Source organism: Rana temporaria, chromosome 2 (genome assembly GCF_905171775.1).
Source record: "Rana temporaria chromosome 2, aRanTem1.1, whole genome shotgun sequence".
Classification (NCBI taxonomy): Eukaryota; Metazoa; Chordata; class Amphibia; order Anura; family Ranidae; genus Rana; species Rana temporaria.
The window spans coordinates 66,025,138-66,042,542 of NC_053490.1; the positions used below are offsets into that span (position 1 = coordinate 66,025,138).

At 41.3% G+C, this 17,405-nt stretch overlaps 1 protein-coding gene across 2 annotated transcripts in view; it reads right to left on the reverse strand.

The window, feature by feature from the left end:
* The window catches only part of LOC120929095, a 106,596-nt gene that overhangs the window by 22,452 nt on the left and 66,739 nt on the right, over positions 1–17,405 (reverse strand). The window contains exons 15-21 of one of the 2 annotated variants that reach the window (XM_040340303.1): positions 15,752–16,841; positions 14,632–14,681; positions 14,499–14,544; positions 9,597–9,646; positions 9,466–9,511; positions 6,445–6,531; positions 311–360 (exon numbers count right to left, since the gene is read on the reverse strand). In XM_040340303.1, the coding sequence (XP_040196237.1) occupies positions 311–360; positions 6,445–6,531; positions 9,466–9,511; positions 9,597–9,646; positions 14,499–14,544; positions 14,632–14,681; positions 15,752–16,841 (1,419 nt within the window). The remainder of the gene's footprint in view (positions 1–310; positions 361–6,444; positions 6,532–9,465; positions 9,512–9,596; positions 9,647–14,498; positions 14,545–14,631; positions 14,682–15,751; positions 16,842–17,405) is intronic. The other variant, XM_040340304.1, reaches the window with a different exon arrangement.

Consider the following 17,405-nt stretch of genomic DNA (forward strand, 5'->3'; position numbering starts at 1 on the left):
GGGCTGCTCAGTCTAAAATGCCTGGGTGGCGGGTCTTTTTTTTGGCTCAGTCCAGGCCTGATTGCACTCAACCTCTAAGTACATCCAAGCTTGTGCTCTGCTCATACAGGATAAAGTTAATCCAAAATCTGTCTACAACAACATAATAAAATAGCAGAAAAAGGGACTCTTTAGAGTAAAATACCAAGGGCATATCATATGCAGGACACTGACAAACACATACAAAAAAATGATAGTTGAATACATTGATATAATCAAATACCAATGTTTACTGGGCATAAAAAGGTAATTACATTCAGGAAATTCTTACTTTTTGGTCAATGCCTAGATTCATCAGCTTGCCAGCATTTGCAGGAAATCCTGTAAATCATTCAATAAAACCACATCAGGGGATTAAACATGTTTTAATTTGCACATATCCTGTTATGTAGACACCACCAAATGCAGCTCCTTACATTCTCCACATATCCTACCTTATTTTTATTATTGTTAAATTTCTTGGCAGAGTTTTCAGCAACCTTAATTGCTGGTGTACCGTTCCCCAGAGACACCAGATTTTGGTGTAGTCTGGGAAACCAGGCTTGTGTGTATCTTTGCTCCAGGATCCAAAACTGTTGGCATGACATTGCTTTGGTGTGCCATTTCAGACCAATTTATTTGATCTCTGGGTGAAAGTAGCACTAAATCCACACTGCAGACTTAATAGAGTCTAGAAAGACTATAATTTAAGTTCATGTGGGGGATTGAAGGTCCTCTCTTCGGGGCACAGCTTGATCCCTATAAGGGTGCCGCGGAGAGATAGGGATACCCGTTCCTCATATGGCCAGCATTTCAGGGGCCTCTTAGGCATAGTCTAGCCTCTTATTTGATGCTTAAGCTACCCTAACCAATATTCTTGTATCTCCGATGTTATTTTTTCCCTTTTTTTTTAATCTGTTCTGTTTATATTCGCTTATTGTTTGTTGATTATCCTTTCTTTTTTGTTATATCCCTCTCGGGAGGTATCTTGATTACACTAAAGCCCCATACACACGATAGAATCCATTCGCTGAAAAATCCCAGCGAATGGGTTTCAGAGGATAGATCCTATGGTGTGTACACTCCAGCGGATCTGTTTCCGCGGATATTTATCCCCTGGGATGGATTCCAGCAGATAAATATTTGCTGACATGCTAAACAAATCTATCCGCTGGAATCCATCCCAATGGATGGATCCGCTGGTCTGTATAGACTCACCGGATCCATTCGTCCGAAGGGATCCCCCGCATGCGTCGTAATGATTCGACGCATGCGTGGAATTCCTTATATGACAGCGTCGCGCACGTCGCCGCGTCATAATCGCGGCGACGGCGCGACACGTCATCGCCAGAGGATTTCGGCGCGGATTTCAATGCGATGGTGAGTACACTCCATCACATTGGAAATCCGCACAAATCCTCGAGAGGATTTATCCGCGGAAACGGTCCGCTGCACCGTATTCGCGGATAAATCCTCTCGTCTGTATGGGGCCTTAGATGTATTGTGATTTATTGTCTTTATATTATTTCCTATTTCTTGAAAATAAAATACTTTATAAGTAAATCCACACTGCAGGATGGGTTCAAATGAAAATGCTTGTTTAACAAGCCATTAAATTACAGCAAAACTGTATTAGTGCATGGGGGTGGGGGGGGGGGGGGGGGGCGCATAGAAAAGTTACAGATCCCTTTGAAATATAAATTTACCTTGAACCTTGAATACCACTGAAACAAAGGGATTTGTCTTCTGTAAGCTCATGTACTGTAAACCCCGGTAGTTGGCTGCTCATTTAGAGCCTGTGTCCATGGACTTGCATTGCCATATATGTCTATAAGAAAGTAAAACCCACTTGAAGGAGGTGAAATGCAGGTCAGAAGGATATCAAGTGCAGGTCAAATGCACCTATCCTGGGGTGGTCCTGTTGGATGGTAATTGTATAAAAGCGTGATGACGGTGACTTCCCATCAGACCCTGAGGAAGTCACTTTGACAAAACGCTTATGTGTACGATGGGTGTGCTGACGACATCATGCTCGGAGATGGAACTGTGTGAGTGCTGTGATGCTGAAGTTTGCACCTGCAGCCTGATGGATTTAATGCACTTATAATATGCTGATGATGAACTTCACATATGAGAGTTAAATCATATTATTTAATAAAGCTTTTTTTTGGTACTTTACTATTGCGATTCTCTTTTATATTTTTAGGGACTCCCTAAAGGCACCATCTGCAGTCAAGATGGATTAAAGGGGTTGTAAAGGAAAAAATTTTTTCCCTAAATAGCTTCCTTTAGCTTAGTGCAGTCCTCCTTCACTTACCTCATCCTTCCATTTTGCTTTTAAATGTCCTTATTTCTTCTCAGAAATGCTCACTTCCTGTTCTTCTGTCTGTAACTCACCACCGTAATGCAAGGCTTTGTCCGTGGTGTGGAGTGTCATGCTCGCCCCCTGCCTTGGACTACGGGAGAGTTAGGACGCTCTTTACGTTGCAGATAGAGAATGGAGCTGTGTGTTAGTGGGCGTCCTGACTCTCCTGTAGTCCAAGGGAGGGGACGAGCATGACACTCCACACCAGGGAGAAAGCCTTGCATTACTGTGTGGAGTTACAGACAGAAGAACAGGAAGTGAGGATTTCTCAGAAGACATAAGTACATTTAAAAGCAAAATGGAAGGATGAGGTAAGTGAAGGAGGACTGCACTAAGGTAAATGAAAGCTATTTAGGAAAAAATATTTTACCTTTAGAAGCCCATGGTAACTCTGGAGGAGCTGCAGAGATCCACAGCTCAGGTGGGAATCTGTCCACAGGACAACTATTAGTCATGCAAAATTGCTGATTAGACACTCTCCATCCAATCTGACAGGATTTGAGCTATTATGCAAAGAAGAATGGGCAAAAATGTGACTTTCTAGATGTGCAAAGCTGGTAGAGACATCCCCAAAAAGACTTGCAGCTGTAATTGCAGCGAAAGGTAGTTCTACAAAGTATTGACGCAGGGGAGTACAAATGCATACCACACTTTTCAGATATTTATTTGTAAAACATTTATCATTTCCCTTCCACTTTACAATTATATGCCACTTTGTGTTGGTCTATCACATAACATCCCAATAAAATAAATTTACGTTTTTGGTTGTAACATGACAAAATGTGGAAAATGTCAAGGGGTAGGAATACTTTTTCATGGCACTGTATGTGAGGCTGGTAGTTTGCAATACTCTTGCCCAATCTTTTGCACTGTCCATCCTCCACTCATGCCCATTTATACATGTATTGTTCTTTACTTATGTTTTCTGAGTAATCAATACGTAGTCTTTATACATACCGTATTTATCGGTGTATAACACGCACAAGCGTATAACACGCACCCTAACTCTAATGCCCCGTACACACCATCACTTTATGTGATGAAAAAAAACGACATTTTCTGTGAAGTAAAAAACGACGTTTTTGAAACTTCAATTTTCAAAGACGAAGTTGCCTACACACCATCGTTTTCTCACAATGTTCTAGCAAAGCGAGGTTACGTTCCACCACGTTTTTCCATTGAAGCTCGCTTCATAAGTAGCTTCTGGGCATGCGCGGATGAAAAAACTTCGTTTTAAACGACGTTTTTGCTACACACGGTCAATTTCTGTGAAGTAAAAGTTGACGTTTTGAAAAACGACACATAAAATTGAAGCATGCTTCAATTTTTTTTGGTCGTTTTTTAGAAGACATAAAACAACGTTTTCCCCCACACACGGTCAATTAAAGTGACGTTTTTAAAAACTTCATTTTTTTTCATCACATAAAGTGATGGTGTGTACGCGGCATAAGAGGGAAGTTTCAGGCACAGTTTACCCTCTATTTTCAGGGTAAAAAAGTGAGTGTTATACGCCAATAAATACAGTACTTTTTTACTTGTTGCCATTATTCTTTTCATAGTAAAAAGATATATATGTATACTGTACATGTATATTAACACTTGGCAAGGCCAAAGCAACACATTTTATGGCAGGGCTCGACAAATCCCGGGCGCCAGGTCACCATGGCGACTAGAAATGGTGTCCTGGCGACTTGGCTTGGAAGGTGGGCGCCATCTGGTGGTGAGTCATTGGTATTACAAGTTATTACCACCAGATGTGCGAGCTGGCGCCATCTGGTGGTGGCCGTTGGTATCACAAGTTAAGCATTACAAGTTAAACAGCAATTCTAATGTAATTTTTCACTATTTTTCACGGCCATCTTCTTCCCTCTAATTAGAACCCCCAAACATTATATATATATTTTTATCCTAACACCCTAGAGAATAAAATGGCGATCGTTGCAATACTTTCTGTCACGCCGTATTTGCGCAGCGGTCTTACAAGCGCACTTAAAGTAAAGTTATCCTCATTTTTTTTAATACTATGAAAGATAATGTTACGCCGAGTAAATTCATACCCAACATGTCACGCTTCAAAATTGAGTCCGCTCGTGGAATGCCGACAAACTTTTACCCTTTAAAATCTTCATAGGCGACGTTTAAAAAAATCTACAGGTTGCATGTTTTGAGTTACAGAGGAAGTCTAGGGCTAGAAATATTGCTCTCGCTCTACCAATCGGGGCGATACCTCACGTGTGGTTTGAACACTGTTTACATATGCGGGCGCTGCTCACGTATGTGTTCGCTTCTGCGCGCAAGCTCGTCGGGACGGGGTGCGTTTTATGGCTCCTAACTTTTTTAGCTGGCTCCTAGATTCTAAGCAAATTTGTCAAACCCTGTTTTATGGGCAGCAGGAAAATCTGAACTCAACATAAAGAAGTACAGTGTCTTCATCTGCGTGTGTTATTTTCCTCTACAAGCATGCATTCATTTTCATCAAGTTCACCAGGCTTCTCTGATGTCTGCCTGGCATCCATTATTACCATAAAAAATATTAAAGTGTTAGGCACCATGCACACAGAAGCTATAAAAACACCAGTAGCTTTGCAGGTAGCCTTTCAACGTTTTTGCAATAGCGTTTATTAGCGTTTTTCAGTGTAGCGTTTCTTAGCTTTTTCTTTTCAATGGATTAAAAAAAAAAAACGTAAAAAACGCCGGCGCCATTGTTTTTCGGCGTTTAGCATTCTTTAGCGTTTTTTCCTGCTGAAAAACGGAACTTTGAACACAAATTTCCAGCGTTCAGAAAAAAGCCAATAAACTCCAAAGCTCATTAACACTAAAAACACGCCCATGTGTGCATAGGCACATAGGCTAACATAGAGTTCAGTTTATGGACTTTTTTAACCCCTTCCATACAGGGCATTTTCACCCCCTTCCTGCCCAGATCAATTTTTAGTTTTCAGCGATGTTGCACTTTGAATGACAATTGCGAAGTCATGCAACACTGTACCCGAACTAACACATTCCCCCCCCCCCCCACAAATAGAGCTTTCGTTTGGTGGTATTTGATCATCTCTGAGTTTTTTATTTTCTGCGCTATAAACAAAAGAAGAGCGACAATTTAAAAAAAAAACACAATATTTTTTACTTTTTTTTTTAATAAATATCACATTTAAAAAAAAAAAAAACATTTTTTTTCCTCAGTTAAGGCTGATACGTATTCTTCTACATATTTTTGGTAAAAAAAAATCGCAATAATCTTATTTTGATTGGTTTGCGCAAAAGTTATAGCGTCTACAAAATAGGTGAAAGATTTATGGCATTTTTATTTTATTAATTTTTTTACTTGTATTGGCGGCAATTTGCAATTTTTTATTGTGACCGTGACATTGCGGCGAACACATCGGACACTTTTGACACGTTTTTGGGACCATTCACATTTATACAGCGATTAGTGCTATAAATGTGCATTGATTACTGTGTAAATGTGACTGGCAGGGAAGGGGTTAACCACTATGGGGCGCTGAAGGAATTAATATGTTCCCTAAGGTGTGTTCTAACTGTAGGGGGGAGGGGACTCACAAGGGGAGGAGACCGATGCGTGTTCCTCTGTACTGGGAACACACATTGGTCTCCCCAACGCTGACAGGAGGATCTGTGTGTTTACACACACAGATCCACACTCCTGCCGTGATCACCGGCAATCGCGGGTGCCCGGCGGCAATCGCGGGTGCCCGCGCCGGGTCGCAGGCGCGCGCCCTAGATCGCCGGGAACACAGGACGTCATATGACGTCCACCCGGATCGAGGGAGGGTTCCTGCCGGCGTCATTTTACAATGCGCCGGTAGGGAAGGGGTTAAAAAAATGCCAAAACGCCAATAAACTGCAGTTTATCAGCTTCTGTGTGCATGGAGCCTAAAAAGAAGCAACTTTAATACTTTTCAACACAAAATTCCATCTGTTAAGCCTTCTTACTTGATGCCATAATTATTTTCTTATTACAAAGATATATATGTGTATACATGTTTATTAACACTTGGGAAAGCCAAAGCAACACATTTATGTGCAGCTAAAAAACTTACCAGAAAGGAGTACAGTGTCTTCACCATCAGGCATGCGTCCATCTTCTGGGGGGTTACCAGGAGAAGCTGAATCATCCAGTGTTTGCCCTGTATCCATTTTAACCATAAAAAAAAGGCATTAAATAGAGCTGATGTAAATACTTTTCAACACAAAATACCATCTGTTATGCCTAACTAAATTGCCACCACCATTATTTTCTTATCAAAAACATATATGTGTACTGTATATAGTTGTATAATAATAATCAGCCAAGCCAAAGAAACACATTTTATAGGCAACCAAAAAAATCTGAGCTCACCAGAAAGGGGTACAGTGTATTTATCTGCTACCTCCTCCACAAGCATGTGACTATCTTCTAGAAGGTCACCAGCAGAAGCTGTCTCATCCACTGTCTGCCCTGTAACCATTATTATCATAAACATATTAAACATCAAATGGAGCTGAAGTAAATACCTTTCGACACAAAATTATTTTTGTTATGTCTTCTCATTTAGTTATATTGGAGTTAACATTTTTATATTTTAATATGTTCTTTTTAGCGTTTTCACATACAAAAGAGAACATACATTCAGAATTTGGTCACATTTCCTTCAGTGTTGGACAGTGCAGTAGTGGCTATAAGTAATTTTGTTTTGATACAGGCACACATAATATCATCATACAATATAAAGTACAATGTTATCTGAAAAGGGTCATTGTTGCATTAACTTACAAAAATGTACAGTATAGTTTCAATCCCTTTTATAGGTGTGCCATCTTATTCCATGTTACAAATGAGAAGATGGGAAAGTACCAAATAACTTGTTTTGCTAATTGTGAGGAAAAGACGGGAAATGATTAGGAGAGAAGAAGAAAAAAATGTATAGATGATGAAGGGGAGGATTGTTATCTCTGGTGTTTCACGTTGTCAACTGATTGATACCATGTCCATGAGTCCCACTTTCTCAAACTTGATTTGGGTGCTATTAAGTACACGTGAGTTTATCTTTATTCCTAATCCAGTTTAATTTGTGTTTGACATGGTCAGTAGACACAACCTTGCGATCACAATTCTAGCGGTTAGGATTATATATGACACTTATCCTTTTTAGAGTCCATTGTCTATTTTATGAAACAGTGCTTCTTCTAGTGGCCTAGAGATATTCACCATGGTGACAGAATTAACTAATTTGAAGATTCTGACCCAGAATCTAGTTATTTTAGGGCATCACCACCTTATGTGTAGCATGGTACCCACTTGGCCACAGTTTCTAAAACATCTAAAACATTGAGATGACATTTGTGGGCACATTTTAGCTGCTCTGGTGGGGACTGTGTAGCATCATAGTAGCGTTTTATAATTAGATTCCACAAGGGTTGTAGATATTATAGATAAATTAAGGGCTATTTCTTGCCTTTGATAGATCTAGACCAAGCCTGGTATAAACTACCAGCTTTTTTTTTGTTCAACCGAGCGTTAGCACAGCGATCTCCCCCGCTGGGCTACTGTGTTCTTTTTTTTATTTTTTATTTATTCATAGCAGAGAAACTGGTCCACATGGACCTCAACAACAGAATACAGCAAGCATATAGGAATACAGGCGAAGATACAAAAGGTTGCATTACACGTCATCACGAGTTCAGGACTAAGTATCATGTTGTCTGTGACCCCTTAAGGGGACTCAGGTGTAGTGTTTGGAAGGATGCGTGTGCAGGAGGGGATCCTGCGCTATTCAATTGTGCGTGCCCGCCACAGGGGTCAAGGACCAATAGGCCCAGCCACCTCCCCAGTTTTCAAAGATTAAAATAGAGAAAAATGGACAGACAGAAGGAGGAGTGTAAAGACAGGGGAGAGAGGATTCGAGATATAGCCCCAGAATATAGGGGGAGGAAAGATAAAGGAGGATAAAATAAGAAGCAGGGGGGATGGAGGGGGGAGGAGGGCAACAGGGGGGGAAGGTGAGTGCGAATCATGGGTCTGGGGGGGGGCCCAATATGGCCTTATTGCAACAGAGCCTGTCCCCAGGCTCTAAACGCCAGGGGCCAGAGCATTTGTGCAAGGGCTGATCTGACCAGCCACCTGGACTTCCCCTCTGAGGTTCCGTCCCTCATCAGAATACCTAAACAGATTCCACATTCGCCAGGTCTTTGTGTATGTCTCCTGTCTTTGTTGACTAGTGAGGATCAAGTCCTCCATTCGACCGATATCGTCCACTTTCTTAAGCCACTGAGCAACAGTTGGCAGGTGTTGGGACTTCCAGCATAGTGGAATGCAAGCCTTGGCTGCATCTAGCAGGTGGCGCACAATTGACTTCTTATAGGTCCGTGCCGGGATGTCCGCTGGGGTTCTTTGTTCTGACAGGGGGACTGCCGCGCCGCACCCCCCCCCCCCAAGAACACACCGGTCAGTGCTCTTAGCCATTGCCGATCAGCAGACCTTTTTCGGTCATGTCCCTTCATGTCCGCAATCGACCAAATTCTGTCAGACAGGCTGTTATACACACGGACCGAATTTTGGCCCAGTTTCTATTAAACTGGCTGGTACCACCGAATGTTTTGCATGTATAACAGACATCCGTGCAGTTTCCTCTTGATTATTACTTATGTCTTTCTTTGCAAAACCTCAATAAAAATATTGTAATATAAAATATTGTACATTATTGAAATACGATCTCTTGCATAATCCCTGGTTTTGCTAAATAATTAAAATAATGTTGATGTCAAAGTACAGGTGGTATGTTTTAGTTTAGTTTTATGGTAAGACGTAAGTTCATTATAATGAAACATTTAACAAAGCGTCACAGTCTAGGCCTACAACTTTGATTGCAGATGCAGTAAGTCCAACATCCTTATTCTGATGCCAGTTGGAGCTGCCTTAGGGCAGTTATGATATCAGGGTATATTTTTATTCCTAGGCAGGATAAGACAAACAGGTGACTGAATGTCATAGGTACTACCTCAATTTCTTTTACACATTTTTTTTTTTTTTTTAAGAAAACCACCTAAACTACACAGCTCCAATAAAAAAAAATAAACCATACCTGAATTTCTAAGGTCTCCATCCACACTACTCAAATATTTCTGTGTCTGTTACAAAGAAAGTACGATTAGCACACCTATAGTAATAAGTTGATATAGGTCTGTTTTCAGATGTATGTGCACATTGTCTTACTTGTTGGGAAATGATACAGTGTTCTGAAGTTTGTCCAGAGGTCGCACCACCTACATATGTAAAAATAATGATATACATTATTCTGATGGAGAGCCATGGAACAGCCTGACGTCCAGTGCATTTCTTGAGATCATTAAAAGGTAGACAACAAAAAACAAAAAACAATTTATGGCAATGAAAGAGCAGGAGATAAAAAAAAAAGGCAAAGGCTATATACAGTCAGTATATATTCAAGGGTACCCATAATATTATAATGATGCTGTTGAGTTGGTAGGCCTGCCTTTCCTGAATGCTCAAACCTGTGTGAATTGTTGAAGTGAATCTGACTGACTTACAGTTGTGCTCATAAGTTTACATACCCTGGCAGAATTTATGATTTCTTGGCCATTTTTCAGAGAATATGAATGATAACACAAAAACTTTTCTTTCACTCATGGTTAGTGTTTGGCTGAAGCCATTTCTTATCAATCAACTGTGTTTACTCTTTTTAAATCATAATGGCAACAGAAACTACCCAAATGGCCCTGATCAAAAGTTTACATACCCCAGTACTTAATACTTAATACTGTGCATTGCCCCATTTAACATCAATGGCAGCTTTAAGTCTTTTGTGGTATTTGTGGATGAGGCTCCTTATCTTCTCAGATGGTAAAGCTGCCCATTCCTGTAAATTCTTGGGCTGTCTTGCATGAACTGCATGTTTGAGATCTCCCCAGAGTGGCTCAATGATATTGAGGTCAGGAGACTGAGATGGCCACTCCAGAACCATCACTTTATTCTGCTGTAGCCAATGACAGGTCGACTTGAACTTGTGTTTTGGATCATTGTCATGTTGGAATGTCCAAGTACGTCCCAAGTACGTCCCATGCGCAGCTTCCTGGCTTATGAATACAAATGTTCCTCCAGCATTTTTTGATAACATTCTGCATTCATCTTGCCAATAATTTGACCAAATTTCCTGTGCTGAGCTCACACATCCCCAAAATCCACCTTTGTAGCTTTCTTCATAGACCCTGTTGACTCCTCTCCAAATGTAGCGTTTATGGTTGTGGCCAAATAGCTAAATTTTGGTCTCATCACTCCAAATGACTTTGTGCCAGAAGGTTTGAGGCTTGTCTCTGTGCTGTTTGGCGTATTGTAAGTGGGATAATTTGTGGCATTTGCGTAGTAATGGCTTTCTTCTGGTCACTCGACCATGCAGCCCATCTTTCTTCAAGTGCCACCTTACTGTGCATCTTGAAACAGCCACACCACATGTTTTCTGAGAGTCCTGTATTTCATCTGAAGTTATTTGTGGGTTTTTCTTTGCATCCCGAACAATTTTCCTGGTAGTTGTGGCTGAAATTTTTAGTTGGTCTACCTGATCGTGGTTTGGTTTCAACAGAACCCCTCATTTTCCACTTCTTGATTAGAGTTTGAACACTGCTGATTGGCATTGTCAATTCCTTGGATATCTTTGTATATCCCTTTCCTATTTTATACAGTTCAACTACCTTTTCCTGCAGATCCTTTGACAATGTTTTTGCTTTTCCCAGGACTCAGAATCCAGAAATGTTAGTGAGTGCAGCACTGAATAAAAGATGCAGGGGTCTGTGAGGAGTCCAGAAACGCATTGACCTTTTATACACACTGTAACGGGAACGTCCCACACTCCGCTTCTGTGCTTCTGCATCTAACAGTATGAAGGAGTCACTCTTACAATTAACCCGTTGAGTTCAGAATCAACAACCAGTAAATAGTTCTTTACAGATATCCTGGAATATATTGTGGATAAGAATTACATACTAATCCCATCTCAGGTAGTCCAAGATATAATTTCTCAGTCATCCTATGCCCCTAGTGGACATAGGATGATTTTAGACATAAGAGGGTCAGAGTCTGTCACATTTCTCCCCCATTAAAAGTCGACTAACAAGGTCCCAGACTTCCACCTGGTCTGGACATGCGTTAGTCGGACAAAGTGAACTCACATAGTCTGTCCGCATGACCTCCAATCTTGGCTGCAAGGAGTAGTTGAAAACAGTAGGTGTGGGGCAGAGGTCATTGACTCTCTGTCCAGCTGCCAGTTCTTCAGCTGGGTGTTTTTTAACATTCCGGGGCTTGGCCTGCTGCTGGGCAGAGGGGCCGTCTGCCCCAGCTTCATGAAGCTGTAGAGACACTGTATGTGCTAGGCAAGGGCCAGCGTCGCTCTGCCCTTTTGCCAGCACTTCTGCTGGGGACTCCACATCATCCACTCCAGCTAACCGTTGGGGAAGGAGGCTGGATTCCTCCATCCCCGATCATCCCATGCAGAAACAGGATCATCAAGGTCAGTCAGCTCTTGCTGCATCCGCCTCTACGTCCATAGCTGCGGGGGGCAGGTTGGCAAAGCACACTGTTACTCTGCCACATTGCCGATTCTTCAGCCAGGATTTCGGCATTGTCCACTGGTATTTCCTGATAGTCCCAGGCAAAGGGAGCCCAGCCCTGGCGCTGAGCAGAGTCTAGCAGCCGTCTGTAGGTGATCTCCAGCTCCCATTCCTGAACAGCCAGAAACTCCAAATCTTCCAGTGCACTTTCGAGATGTTCAGTAGCCCTTCTCTGAAATCCATGATTTCGTCCAACCGCCACTCCAAATCATTCCCAAAGTTAGAGTCCCCTGTCAGCTTCACATACAACAGTCCCAGGCCGCCGTAGCTTAAGCCTTCCGTTGGGCTGTCATCCGCTATCCAGGGACATTCTTGGGATACATGCCACCGAAGGGCTCTGTAGCTCTCATCCAGCCACATCTCTGCCCAGACCAGCCTGCTTAATTCAGCTGTCTGTTCCTTGTGCGGTTTTTCTCCCAACAACAGCACCCGCAATCCATACTGCGGTTGGAGGGGAGAACTTTTCCCTGGTGTCGCTGCTCATGGGCTAGCCCTTCTTTCCAGAGTTCGCAGCGTACAGAATCCGACCATCCCAGCAGGACCTGCTCTGATACTGGTCCTCTATGCTGTATCTGCTTCTCTCTCTTCTATCCGAACCTTGGATCCAAGTGGAGGTTGGATGTCCCCGACTGCAGGAAGCGTCCCGCTGCAAGCCACCAATGTAACGGAACGTCCCACACCCCGCTTCCGTGCTTCCGTCATATACCGCTTTCTATCAGTCTGGATATAGATATCAGATATTCCAGCTGCCCTCAACACACAACGGGATGAGACTTGTTTGTGTGCTAAACATGGAGTGTTTAATAGGACCAAGAATACAATCTTATATACAGTTTAACCCCCCTTGCGGTATTCCCGAGTCTGACTCGGGGTTACATTTTTGTGCTGGGATCGGTAACCCCGAGTCAGACTCGGGCTCGCCTCGCAGAATCCACAGGCTTGGTTTACTTACCTTGTCCCTGGATCCAGCGATGCCACCGCGCTGTGTGAGCGAGCGGGACCTCGCTCGATTCACACAGTGCCTCTGTGTGCCGCTGATCTCCTTTACACACTGTAACGGGAACGTCCCACACTCCGCTTCTGTGCTTCTGCATCTAACAGTATGAAGGAGTCACTCTTACAATTAACCCGTTGAGTTCAGAATCAACAACCAGTAAATAGTTCTTTACAGATATCCTGGAATATATTGTGGATAATAATTACATACTAATCCCATCTCAGGTAGTCCAAGATATAATTTCTCAGTCATCCTATGCCCCTAGTAGACATAAGAGGGTCTGAGTCTGTCACACACACACTAATTACAAGCAAACAAATCACAGATGAGGATGGTTACCCTTAATAGCCACACAAACCCCTTTATGTCAACTTGTGTGCATGTTATCAGGCCAAAATCACCAGGGTATGTAAACTTTTGATCAGGGTTATTTGGGTAGTTTCTGTTGCCATTATGATTTAAAAAGTGTAATTACAGTTGATTGATAATAAATGGCTTCAGCCTAACACTAACCATGAGTGAAAGAAATGTATTTGTGTTATCATTCATATTCTCTAAAAAATGACCAAGAAATCATAAATTCTGCCAGGGTATATAAACTTATGAGCACAACTGTATTTTACAATCTTTCATTGCTCATGGACATTACATATTAGTGCATTGAAACACCAATGCTTTGAAACAGGGGGAGACACTGGAGTCTGTGAATGGTAGTGAGAGACAAGGATCACATTAGTGGCCATAGGAAAGGGGTTATGCGAGCATGGTGGGAATGGTGCTTAGATATTAGGAAGCTGTACAGTGTGTTTATACACTGGCATCGTTTGGAAACTTGTACTATTGGACCTACTTGGTTGTGAGGTCCATGACATCCATATTTTTCCTAGCCTGGTGCAAAGACATGAGATTATTTGGCATAAAGGGGGATAGGCAATCTAATACCTATGAAGTGGTTTCTGGTCTATTCTTGGGATTGTGCGCTACATTATGTGTAGGTGCTGACTTACATTTTTTTGCTGGGGGGACGGGACTTCTCTTTAACCCAACACTCAAGATAAACAGCCTGTGGTAAATGTCTCTTAAATGCTTGCATGACTTAAAAAGCTCCCGTATTACAAATTCAGAGATTGCAGACCACGTTCACGTGTGTATCAGTGTTACACTGCACTATTAGGGAAGAACCAGCTATTACCAACAGCCCCTATGGGGGAAGTGCTACACTCCTCTTAGAATAATGAAGGTGCAAAAGCATTGTACAGACATTGCTACCAATGGGTTAATGTATGTAAATGAAAACTGCTTTTAGAAAAAAATATTCAGGACATGTTTTTCTTATATTAGAGGCAAGAAAATGAGAGGATGTCATAGGTAATACCGCCGTTTTTCTTTTATATATATATATATTTTCATTCTTTAAGGCTTGTCATCAAGCAGTCCAATAATCAAGAAAATAAAAGCCCAGAAAACGTGAATTTTGTACAGAAAAATAAACAGTACCTGAGGTTCCTAGGTTTTCATCGACATTACTCAAATAATTCTGAACCTGTTACAAAGAAAGCAAGCTTAGTATACCTGATAAGTTTAGATCAGTCTTGAGATGTACAACAGTGCAGAACAAACATTGTCTTACTTGCTGGGAAATGATACTGTGTTCTGGAGATTGTTCAGCGACCAAGTCATCTGTATGTGTAAAATAACAATAGTTTCATTATTCTGGTAACAGAGGGTGGAAGGAGAGAACATATTGACATTCTATTTTGTAATGCCAAATACAAAGTACAGGGACCCTTAGCAACCAATCAGAAGTAATCTTTCATATATCTGAATATAATACGGTACTTTGAGATCTGGTCACCATAGGTAACTGCATTTGTTACATCTGTGTTGCGCTACATAAGTTTTTTTTCATTAATTCAACTAAATACATACCATGTGCATCAAATGAACAGTGTTCAAAGTCTTGTTTGTGTCCTTTAACCTCTTGAGCTCCAGAAGGTTTTACCCCCTTCATGACCAGACCATTTATTTGCTATTTCACTACGCTACTTTAATTGGCAATTATGCAGTCATGCAGCACTGTACCCAAATTAAATGTATACAGCAGGTATACAGCAAAAACCATTGGCTGCAACCTGCTGACAAACTTGTGCTGTGTCCAATCACAGCACAGGTCAGCAAGGGGCGTGTGCACGAAAATCCTTAAGTTCATCACGACATACAGGTACATCGCAGTGCATTGCTGTGCCACCCACTAGCAGAACATGTACTACCGTTAGCAGGCAGCAAGTAGTTAAAGAAACAACATAGTACATCTCTGTAATAAATATCTGTTTAAAAACAAAACCTGTTGATCTGCCAGAAACCCAGTAAGCTTCTATCTTCCATGTTAACTCTGCCTCTACCGAACTGATATTCCACTTCTACTAAAATTTCAAGCAGTGTTATTAGCCTGAGTTTTCCTCTGTCGACTACAGAACACTTCCACCTTATGTTATGGCAATAAGGAGTGGGGAAGGTGTTTGAGTACAAGAGAACTGAGCAGAGCTGATAACACTGTTGGTATTTCAGTGCCGCACATCTGGAAGATCAATGGGTATTTTTCAGTACTTGTGTTTTTATATATACAAATCATCAGGGAATGTGCATGCATTGCAAATATGAACTGATAATGTTTTGTTATATATATATATTTTATGCAAACCTAAACATTACCTTCTAGACTAATAAACAAGATAGAACACACAACCTACCTTGCTTGAGCTGTTTTACATCTTCCCTGGAAGCATGAGCTTTCTTCCTAAGTAATTCCTTTTCAAGGAAGGCCTCCTTTCCAGTAGGGGAGCTGGCTGCAATTTCTGTGCATTTACTATCAACAAGGGAAGAGTATGAAGGCTGCCAATTTAACAACTCAGTTCCAGTAGTAATGGGTAAGAGATGAACTACTGGTTGACTTTGTTTCTTGAGGACTGTTGCCATCTGGTCTACAGGAACATTGAAATCGTGAGAATTTACGGCGTGCACCAAAGCTTTTGTGGTATGGACATTCCTTGTGGACTGTTCACCTAATGACTTGCTAACACCTGGGGATTGCTTACACTGGTCCTCTGTTGACTTGCTGGTAAATTGAAGGTTCATAGGTTGCTCATTTGATGTCTTGCTAAGACTTGGAGAGTTCAGAGGCTCCTTATTCAACAGTATGTCAGTATTAGCAGAGCCCAAAGTCTTGCTTGGGGCATGGTTAGAACAAAATTGAGATGCATGTTTCTTCAGTGTCTTTCCTAAACTTGCCAGCACTAGATCCTTGTTTTTGGTATTTTTTTTATGCTCCTCACTTGATATGTTATTATTTGGAGAATTCATAAGCTGCTGTTGACCTGATGCCTTGTTTGTACTGCTGGGCCCCAAAGGATGGTCATCTAAAGGTTTTGTAGGCTTATGATAGACTGCACTTATGGACACAAACTTATCTTTACCATTACATATGTCCTTAGGTTGTGCTCTGGCATTGCTTACACCATCAGTAGAATCTGCAGATTTTAACATTTCACCATTAGTGGAAGCTAACTTTTCGATGCCAATAACAACTTTCAATGTATTGAATGTTGTACCTTGAAGACTGTCTGTTCTTTTTACTTTGTTATTAACATTAATAAGTTGTCGAGATGGCGAACTTGTAACACTAGGAAAATGTCCAGGAAGTTGGGAAACGCTTGTGGCATCATGTACAGTAGTGGAGCTGGCACACGGGCCTTCTGGAGTACGTATTGACACTGAAGACTCTAATGTAGCAATCTTAGGGTTAAGTCTATCGGATCTTGCCTTTGTACCAATATGTTGATCCTGTAAAAAATGCCATAAAAAATTGTAATTTTTAACCCAAGTTTCCATATACAACACATCAGAAGTTTACAGTTACATGGGGTTTGGAAAAATTGCAATATATGTTATAGCTACTACACGACTTGTAACTCACAGAAACAGAACATTGCTGGGAAAATAGGTCTTGAATTCTTCTACAGGCCCATGAAAAGCATTGAATGTAATTTCCCCAGAAAAAGAAAAGCAGGCAAAAAAAAAATCAAAAAAAAAACTTTGACTTTGACTTGACATATTTATAACTAAATTTTGTGATTTGCCTGCAGTTTTTATTATTTTTTTCTATTTTTATAGTGTATTGTAAACACATAAATGTAATCTTTTTTACTTTTATATTTACCCCACCAACTAAATTCCACTCCTTGTTAAATTTGCATTTGTGTTCCTATTAAAAGCTAGAAGATTTGAGCCAGACTACATGGTCCTCATTACACATCAAAGAACACAGCTAGCCGGATTCAGGTACAGTTACGACGGCGTATCAGTAGATACACCGTCGTAACTCCGAATCCGCGCCGTCGTACATTT